We start from the raw sequence: 10606 nt of genomic DNA, 5'->3' as shown, positions 1-10606 counted from the left end.
CATTGAAATAATTATTGTTTCGCACAAAACATATGAGAAACCCTTATTTTTAAGAAATCTACAACTTTTTTGACTTAATATAGAGCTTAGCCTAAGAATGAACCTAAATTATACGTAAAAACTAATACTAAGTTCGTTCAATTTGGGAAAAACTTTTGCATATGAGTTTTGTGATTTTTAGCAGAGTATATAGTAGGTATAATGTAAAAGAGTATTTCCACTTTGTTTGCTTTTGAAGCATCACTGAAAAATCATCATCTATTGAAGTCAATTAATGTGATGTACTTTTACAGTCGATAAGTTTTATTCTCACAACTACATAGAAAAAAAATCAAGTTGTTTCTATAGGGAGTAAAAACTACGTTTCTCTATGCTTCTTGAGTTTTAGACCACCATGATTGTATCTAAAGACAAAAGCATGAAACTACTAAAAAAGCATGATCGATTTTTTCAGCATTTAAGGTAGAAAATTTTAGTAAAATTTTCGATCGATTTGAGGTGTATAAACCAAAGGTAAATAAACTATTGTTAAATAATTATTATTCAAATTTCTATATCGTAGAGTGACCAGTTGATTACAATTCGTGAAGATGAAACCATCATAGAAGTAACAAAAACAACTTTTTTTGTTAATGTACTTGAAATGTCCAATAACTTTTAATTTTGAAAATTTTGTAAACAGTTAATATTTATAATACAAAGTATCAAAAACATTGTACAAAGTTACTTATAATTAGAGATAAGCGATTTACTTTTTGTTGTTTTGGTGATGAATGCATCAATTTGTACTCAACTTTTATCTGCCAGATCCTGTAAACTTGTAAAATCATGAATTAAAAAATGACAAAATCTCCAAAGAAATTTTTTACTTACGAATTTGAGAAACTAATATAATTCAAATTCGCAGTTAGTATGAGTCAGTGCCCAAAAGAAATTTAGCTATATATTAAAAGAAAATAATTGTTTACCTTTTTAATACCAACATAAAAAATAATTAACTTTGAAAATTCGATTTAAAGGATCAATCATTTCTTCTTGTACTTAATTTTATATTTACTTGAAAATCATTAATTATTTTAAACTTTGAAATAATTATTAATTCCTTTAGCGTCTTGGATTTTGAATTTTGAATTAAAATTATAACAATAAAAGTATGAAATACAATTGTTTTACGTGATTTTTAAGGATACAAATGGCATCTAATCGATTCATTGTGAATCAAGTTATTGCAATGTGCGCTCACTCTAAGTTTTGTATTTGTTTTTGTTGTCACCAATTAATGAATGTTATAACTATTGACTCATACGTCAAAAATTGAAGCATTGCAAGCTTTGAATCAGTTAATATTTGCATATATTTCTAAATAAAACAATGAACTATTATTCACATTTATAACGCAAATTAGACCACGACGAGACATCTATCGGACTAAATTCAAAACCATATGCTTAATTGTATTTTCAATGCGATGACCAGATGTCAATCCTGATGTACAATGTGATAGTAACTCTCATGATAATGTACCACTACCGATCAGTGGCAAGAAAGCACACTGTAATTTGGCCCTTACTGACGTGAGATACAATTGTGTGCGATTGGCGAGTGAGCAGACTTTGTTTACATTTTCAAAAAACATGTGTGTATACATTGAACCTAAAAAAAGGTTATGTTTTCTTCAAGTAATAGTTTAGTTTTAACAATTTCAAGTACCAAAACAAATAATGTGCACAGTGTTTGTTATTTGAATCGAAAATTCGTTTAAAGCTCTTAAGTTTCAACAAAAAGGTTTTATCAGTGAATCTCGTTCTCTCAGTTGATCTAAATTTTTATTCATCATGCTCATTGGTGTTTAATTGTATTGTTCAGCCATTGCATTATCAAAAAACAATGTTCCACTTAGGCAAATCAACTGTAACATTTTTAAATATTATCCTACATCAATTTCGTTTTTCATGGCTAATGTGTCAAATTGCACTTAGGTCTTCCAAAGTTTTAATATTCAAAAAAGTGTTGTTCGCTTGTGCACCACTGCAACCGATGGTTTGACAGAGTGGAGTAAACTGAAGACAAAATATTCAGAAATTGAGCAGACGTCGACGTTGAAGATATTAAAAAAATGCAGTACCAAAGAAATGAACAGGTAGGGTTGATCCGCTCCCTGTGTTTTACCAATTTACTTGAGACTTGATTGTTTATTTTATCACATTAGATATGGGATCTCAGAAGACTTGACTAATTCATTAAAATCTTCATCCAGTCACACAAAATTTGATACGCTGGATGATTACATTTTATCTGATTTGTTAAAAGTCGACGAGCTGGATAAAATTTGCACAGCTATTTCAGCAAAAAAGACAAAAAAGAAGACCAATGTAGTCTCGCCTCCAATAAGAAAGCACAAGCTCAATGTGAGATGACTTTTTTATTATCTTACGTAAAAACGACAACACTTTAAAGTTTTAAAATGATCCTACAGCACTTGAATACCGCAGTAGGCCTGCGAATAGGCATCAATTGCGTAAGCTGGTGCAAACTAAGTGTGACTGGAACTCATTGTGATGTGGAAAATTGGCAGTACCGAGACATAACAGACGTATCTTTGAATGCAAGCCCAATCGAAGTTATCGACACAGTCAGTATGACAATGAAAGTTAATCTAAAGTTTATGATTCTATGATGTCAAAACTTTGTTCCTACACAGGCATTGAAGATTTCTAGTGATGTTCCAGATGCTTATGCTTATGTTATGGAAAAAGAGCCCTTTAAATCCACAGCAAAATTAAATGCTACTTTAGTCAAATTAAATATGAGAAAACTGCAAGTCATGACTGCGATTTTAACTACATTATCCATGAGGACCAACGAAAGGGAAAAAGGGAAAATTACACCAGGTAGGGAGTAATATTGAAATTTAAAATACGAGACCTTTAGTTTGAAAACATTAAAGTAGCATTTATAATTCTCTTGGTAAATGCAACAAAATTGTTTCCAGCTTGTTCCCTATCTGATTTGGTTTATACAATGAAACTGCATGTTCCATCAAGACATTTTGGAGTATTCTTTGGTCACGAGGCTGTATCAGCAGATCAAGTTATTGAAAATCTTATTTACCAGCGAGATTGCAATCTGAATAATATTACGTGTGTTAATATGGGTGATGAAATTCAACAATATCATGCATCCATGGACCATTGTTCAAAGGAGGAACTAAATAGGTGTTTGATGCTGGTATTAACTTTTTTTGATTTAGCAGTCCTACAAAATCGATGATACAAAATAAAAAGACTAGTTGTTACACAATCAATTAATTGTATGTAAATAGTAGAGCAATTTTATAATACTAATTATATTTATATTCTACACACAAAGTATAATAAATGCAAAGTTGAATGTAACAAAGTCAATAAAAAGGATTTTCATTAATAAAACAAATTTCCCTGTCAATCCATTAGAAAGTTTAGTCTACTGACTTTCTACTTGAAGCTAAAAAAGTAGGATCTAGTGTTATCTTTTCAAAATCTATGACATAATATTTTACGGCAGCAAAACCGTACACGTCAATTCAAATGATCTCGTATGGATCATGGGAAATCAAATTTTTCATTCAACAGTACGAACAGGTTTGCGGATGGGATACCTTCCTCATTGAGATAATTAAGTGATTGATGGCAATCGACGAAAATTACGCTTGGATTGGTCGAGGACCGCCGCTGAGGCAGCTTCGAGTGACACGCCCCTCCGAACAAACCATCATTGTAGTTTTACGCTACGATGTCGGGATGGTGATTTTTTCCAACGTTCTTAAACATCAGTACGCAAACCTAGAAATAAATGTATTATTTACTTGTTGGGCTGGATCAACCTTTCTCGGTCATTGTATGCCCGTTTCTTTTTTAATGTGACATACATCTGCTCTGCGAAATTTAGGCCTGACTTACCCAGACTTGAGTGGATTTTTTGTACTTAAAAAAACATGGGGTTCAATTTTTAATTCTGACGAAAGACTCGGGCTCAGCAAGCATAAATACACATAAAATAATTATAATCTCGTCCACTGGAATGATAATAATTTTTTTTTGTGGGGTTGTTTTATTTAATTGAATGTTTTAATTTCAAACGCTTTTTGGTTTATTTGAAATGTTGATGGCTTTTTCTTAAATATGTTCGACAATATCACAATTTTACTCCAAAAACCATAATATTGTTTCGTTGTTTTTGACAAAAGCAAATTCGATAAAAATAAATAATTATATATTTTTCCCAACTAAAATTAATTTATTAAGATTCCTTGCAACGCGATGATAGACAAAACTTGTTTTAACCAAAAATAATGCAAAATGTTTCACATAATATAATTATTCTGTCTACTATCTTATTAAGCAGTAACGTAATAAAAATTTCGGCACAAATTATGAAAAATTGCAACGCAACGTATTTAAAAAAGTATCTGGCAGATGGTAACGGATAGTAAACAACAGCAGTGACAAAGTACCTTTGACGGCGCCGTATGCATTTTCCCTTGGCGTTCCAAAACAGTAATAAGCGTAATAAATCACTAAGTAGGTGTTTGTCACTCCTACGCAGTTTCCGTAAAAGTCACATGTTTTGACTATTATTCTTACGAATATTAAAATTTTTCCTTGTATCTTTTCATTTATATTTAGAAGTATAATAAAACTCGAGAACTTATTGTGCATACGGATAATTTGGGGTCTAATAAAAATGTAAATCATTCACTAACGGCTGTTGTACGTGCCTTAACTTTTTTATGGGATTTGAGAAATGTTTATGCAATGTTATCCAAACGTTGAATAAAATTTTATTAATAAAAAAAAAATTCTGATATGGTAAATTTTATGAATTTATCATGAAGGATGACATTTTCGACGGTTCAGCCATAATATTGGAACTACTTTTCTCGATACCATCGTATGTATTATAATCGACTGTACACGTGATGAGGCCTAACTAAATAACTTGAAGCTAAAAATTTTAAATTATTATAAAAATGCCATCAATAAAACTTAGATGGTAAATGTTTTTCAAATTTCTTCACAGCTTTGAAGTTGGTGCACATGTTTAAGCTGATAACAAGATGAAAGCCTGCATTAAAAATTAATAACTAGGTCGCTTAAAAAAAACTTGAGTTTCAAAAAATTATTGGGGTAGTTTTTCCTTGGTTATTGTATAACTATAAAATCTACGAGGTATATAATACCTGGTAAAAGCTTTTTTTACAGGTGCAAGACTAGTAACTATTGATACATGAAATGAAAAACAATTTATTGTGAATGATAATAAGAAAAAATAAATAAAAATTATAATACGAAAAGAAGAAAGCAGAAATAATGTAGAAACAATTCTTGTTTTCAATAATTCATCAATATAACTTTATCTTTTATGAAATAAATAAATTAATAATACAAACTATTAGGTCATTTATTCAAGTTTGTTTAAACAATAAATCGATAAAAAATCATGCAAGTAGTCAGAAGGAAAAATAAATTTGTTTAATCCTTCCAGGGTGTATTTTTCTGTAAGATATAGATCATTTTTTTATCATCATTATTTTGAATATACTGGAATTTTTATTCCATCCCTAACCATCCCCGCTGTTTTCTAAGCTGGGAAGGCTTAGAAAATAAAAATAATAATCGTATTACAAGGGAATCTTATTCTTCGTTTCGAGTTGGATGCATACTACTTCTTTTTTTTTTTTTTTTTTGTGATGGCATATTGACAAAAAAAAAGTTTTCAACTTAATCTTTTACCTTGATTGAAATATCTCCAATATACCAAATTTTTGTTGTTTATTTAAAAAAAGATAAACATGTGGTGACTCACTTGTATTAGACAAAAAGTTTCAGTTCGCATTTAAATCGTCAAATAAAGAAAGGAAACTACTTATGCAAATATTCATTTTATTAATATTGGTACAGAAAAAGCTACATTCCTGCGTAGGAGTGTAAAATACGTCAAAGTGTTGTTTCTGCATATGAAATGCTTTATTAAGAATAATCAAATTACTTTAATTATAAATAATTTACATAAATACGTATAGCTTTATTTCCGCCAGATTCACGATAGAATTTGCAGTAATAACAACGCAGGTGAGAAACAGGGGATAAGAGAGAAATTCTTACCACTGATTTAATTTAAAGCTTCAAGATAGCAGAACTCACGAATCTAAGGCTTGGTAAACACGCAACTAAAATTCATGACATGTTTGATGAAACCATGAAATATCTGAAACAATTTTTTACAAAAAGCAAAAACCACATGAAAAATGGCATCTTAAATTTAAAGTGATTGATCATGTTATCAATTATAAGAGACATTTTCGAAAAAAATTATCCATAGAAAATAACAAGGCTCGGGTTGGGTACCAAGTCGTTTTTAGTGTTCAAAATCAAGAAAATAAATTGATTAGACAACAGTTAATCAAGACTCAAGCGCAAGTTACAATAGAGTTATTAAAAATTATCTGCATATGAAAAATGGTAGTATAGTGTCCCTTGTCTTATAATCAGCTGAAAATGTGTTGCAAAAATACGGTACATCTTAAGATCAGTACATGTCAACATTTTCTTCCAAGATTTTTTTCTATATCTTCTTTATAAATGATTTTTCGATGTATTTAATTGCTCGTACATGCTATAGTTAGCTGGAATTTAAAACAATTTTTGACTTTGAGGTGATTGTCTTGTGTATAAGAGAAAATGGGTAAAAAAATAAAACACTTTTTTTCAGGAGCACACTGTCAGATTTTTTCACTCTACTGTAGTGGTCTTACCGGATATGATTCGTTAACACACAATTCTCTCGAGATAGATACGGGATATCTTTTTGGAGCTCTAAAGGTGAAGTATGTGAGAAATTGGCTGAAAATTTGTTTACGAGTTGGACGTTTACGAGAAATAGACTTCCTTCTATACTGCAGCTATTTTCAAAAGGGTCCCATACGAGATGAAAAAACAGAGTACGCGATGAGAGCTTTCAGATGAAATTGTTTGAGTCAAGAATGGCCCTTTTTTTTTAACGAATGTATACTTTTTTCTAATAAATTAGGTAATTATATTCTATTGCTAAAAACTACACTAAAATACATTACAATTAGTTCATTACTCAAAAAGTAATGTAGTATGTTGGAAACTTTTAGGCTCTTACCGCGTCGATTTGCTTGTAGGCCAATTTGGAGTTAAAATCTGTATGACAACACTGTAAGGAGTTTCATGCGTAAAAAAATCCTCAATTTAAGAAATTTCTTTTAGTTTTTAGATAAAATTGTATAAAAAATTAGTCATGCCATACGAAACAAGAGTGTACTACGTGTTTGAAAAAGAAAAAAAAACATTAAATATACAATATTTCATACAAGTGCACACTGTCAATTATTTAAAAATTCCTTCAAATTATCACCCGATTTAAATCTTCCTAAGCATATTTCAGTGTTCTAATGCATGTGTATACATCTTTTATTAGCTCCTTTTTTTTAAAACTTTTTTTGCCGTTAGGATGGATTCTAACAAAAAACTGCAGCAACAATAAGTCCTTTTTGAAATGCTTTAGAAAAATCAGCTGCTAAATAAATAATTAACCACCATCAGGTTGATCCAAAACAATCTGTTTTATTATTCATTTGTTCCATCTTAGGTGTTCCGAAAAGGTACGTCTATTGCATTATTTCCAATATAAATACTTTTTTCACATTCGGTATAATCCACATAGGCGGTAAAATATCTAGTACTACCGAACAAAATTTTTTTTCAGCTGTGAAAATTGTGGTTTTTCACGCGTGTTGTGATACCCTCACTCGCTCTATCCTCTTTAAAGCTCTTGTTATTTCAAGGGTGGGCTCAATTTTCAAAATGACGTTTTCGAGAATAATCTCTTTATCAATTAAATCACGTCCATCGTGCTTTATGTCAATTTTTTAATAATCACCTGGTATCGATACGTCATTGACGATTCCTTTATTTTTCAACCCCTATACGGAAAACTTTATGCTCGTCGTTTTTCGAAGACACAAGTCGAAACAATCGAAATCGAAAAAGTTAGCGAAGCCGATTCCACGATGCATATCACGCGAAAATTTATACAACAATTTCAAACCTCATTCTTATGAAAAAAAGCGTAACTCAGCTACAACAATTTCCCCGCTCTGTTCTGCTTGCGCATAGAGAAAACACGAAACATATGTACATACATTTGAATTTGCATTTCAAAAATCTCATTAGAAAAAAAAGATCCAGTCTGGATTTCGTTCTGCGCGCAGCGATGTGTCATTACAATGCGAAATATATACGTCACGAGAGTTGCACGTTACGTCACGTCTGGCGTATCCACAACATTCGATAAATTGTACCGGAGAGAGTGTGATCCAAATGGAAATAGATACAAATATCACGTCGAGAAGGATACAGGGGCAAAAAACAAATTTTAAATCTTGCGTAAAAATAAGTTATTCTTTTTTCAGATTTTTTTCTATATAGTTAAGTTGTTCGAGTGTTACACTTAAAAAAAAAATATTTTTGGCAACCCTAGTAAACGTTAAGAATTTCTCTATCACGTAATATTTAATAGATTCAACTAAATATATTTATTTTATTCAGATAAATATTTTTTTGTCTGCATTCAAAATTTTTTTTTGTACAGTTTTTTATTACATTTTTTTTTAGCACGCAAAAAAACTCGTAATATATTTTGATTTAAAGAAATATTAGCTCTGTTCCACCCTTAGTAAACGAATAAATTAGTACAGTACTTTTTTTATTTATCTGTTTTTTTATTTTCTAATAAATAAATTTGTTGGTTTAATTTTTTATCAATTGTAGTATTTACTTTTTCAATTTATTAGATGAAATTTTATATTTTTTTCCTTAGAGATATTTAAAAAAACAATTATTATTCTACTTGATACGGTCCTCCGTAGATACATATCTATAAAAATCAAATATAACACAACTGACCGTAAAATTCAACCAATTTCTTGAAAAATGCTAGCTATCTCTTATTGTAAACAATTCTTCAACTCAAGGGCGTACGATTCGATAGTTTATTGTATGGTACAAAATATGACGTCACTAATTTTACTGATGGCGTCAATTGTTGATACTCGGAAAAACAATTAAGAGGTAATGGTCCAATCTTCTCATTAGTATAAATAATCAACCAGCAATATATCTCGGCACATCACGTTGGATGCGCTACAACTTGTCTGCAGCAATAAACTAAGAGTAAAATATTAATCATCCCTGCTAAACATCTAGTTTCATGTGATGGTTTGCCTGAAATTTCTCAAGACTCGCGCGTGAAAAATTTTTTATACAAGAGTCGAGGTAAATTTTTATTTTCGAATAAAATCCACAAAAACTGCCTCGTATCATGACATCGCCCTCCCCACGATGGGAGCAAACGCGCAACGCTATCAATCCTCAGAAAAAAAAAAACCCCTCGTGAGGATGGATTTCACGCGATGTGTCTTTGAATGATCATGTCGCTTAAGCCTCGAATAATGATAGCTTGCTCGTTCGCAGATTCTCTCACCTTATCAAGACACGTAGCGTTTAATTTGCCCACGAAATGTGGCAGGTATTTCACTTTAATCATTTTCTCGCATGTATTGTTACGCGATATATCCTCATTTTTTTCTTTTTCATTTTTTTTTCTTTCTTGTACGTACACCTCACGATGAAATTTTCTTTCTTTCGTTCCCACACACGTGAAGCTTATGCCTAATTATTTCTTCGAATACTTTTGCTTGGCGAAAAAAAATTGGAAGGGTGTCGAGGAAGATGAGAGAAAAATTAAGTTTCATTATTATAAACAAATCTCTCTGCCTGACGCTCACGAATCAGCGTAATCCGTCTCGTTGTAAATACCACGCCCACTATTAGAGTTTGACGTCACGTAGGTTGTTTTTTTTTTTTTTTTTTTCTCTCTTTGAGAAAAATAAAGTTTCCGGCATTTGTGTTTCGCAGTAAACCTTATTGAGCTATCAGTTGCTATATTATAGCGAAGTACTGCACTTTGTTATTCCCTTACCTCGAAACACTTCTCATTTAGTAAGGCATGATGTTTACCGTGCCATCGGAACGGTAAGAAAAACAGTGCTTCGACGTTCTAAAAATGTTCACGAATGTAATTATATATTCGTAGATGTATTGTACCACATCAAAGTGACAACCATAAGTGATTCAAAGCCAATACTGTTGGATCAACAAGTCACGGTAATTCTGATAACTAATGTTTATTTTAAAAATGTTGAGTCTCTCACGCGTAAGTAATTCATAAACCTTCTAACAACTCATCCTCATAATATCACTATACGTTGAAGTTAACACCCCAAAAGTTGATTCAATATTTTTTTATTTTATCCTTGCCAAAAAAATGTACTTTTCTTTTCTGATTTTAGGGACGAAAGTATCACATTTCTCTCACAAGTAAAAAACTGCTCATAGAAACAGTATTTAATCGTTCTTCGTGTGGTTGCTACTCTTTATTTCATATAAGAAAGTAATTTCGACCGAAATATAACGACGAAAGACGTTGGCTGACCATTGCCATACGAAAGGGAACCGTCTTTTTTTATGGCGTTAAATAGTAG

At 31.1% G+C, this 10606-nt stretch overlaps 1 protein-coding gene across 1 annotated transcript; it reads left to right on the top strand.

The window, feature by feature from the left end:
• The first annotated feature begins 1717 nt into the window (after positions 1-1717).
• LOC106647059 (uncharacterized) lies at positions 1718-3323 on the top strand. The gene is made up of 6 exons (XM_014363313.2): positions 1718-1911; positions 1980-2140; positions 2210-2408; positions 2477-2632; positions 2702-2891; positions 2993-3323. Exons 1-6 carry the CDS (start codon positions 1888-1890, stop codon positions 3268-3270), a joined length of 1008 nt encoding a protein of 335 aa, XP_014218799.2. The 5' UTR covers positions 1718-1887; the 3' UTR covers positions 3271-3323.
• The last annotated feature ends 7283 nt before the right edge of the window (positions 3324-10606 follow it).

This window comes from Copidosoma floridanum, unplaced genomic scaffold (genome assembly GCF_036245765.1).
Source record: "Copidosoma floridanum isolate Cflo_tuat_1 unplaced genomic scaffold, Cflo_Japanese_pri ptg000013l, whole genome shotgun sequence".
In the NCBI taxonomy this organism is placed as follows: domain Eukaryota; kingdom Metazoa; phylum Arthropoda; class Insecta; order Hymenoptera; family Encyrtidae; genus Copidosoma; species Copidosoma floridanum.
Note: the sequence above shows the minus strand (reverse complement) of the source record. Positions and strands in the feature narration are given on the sequence as shown.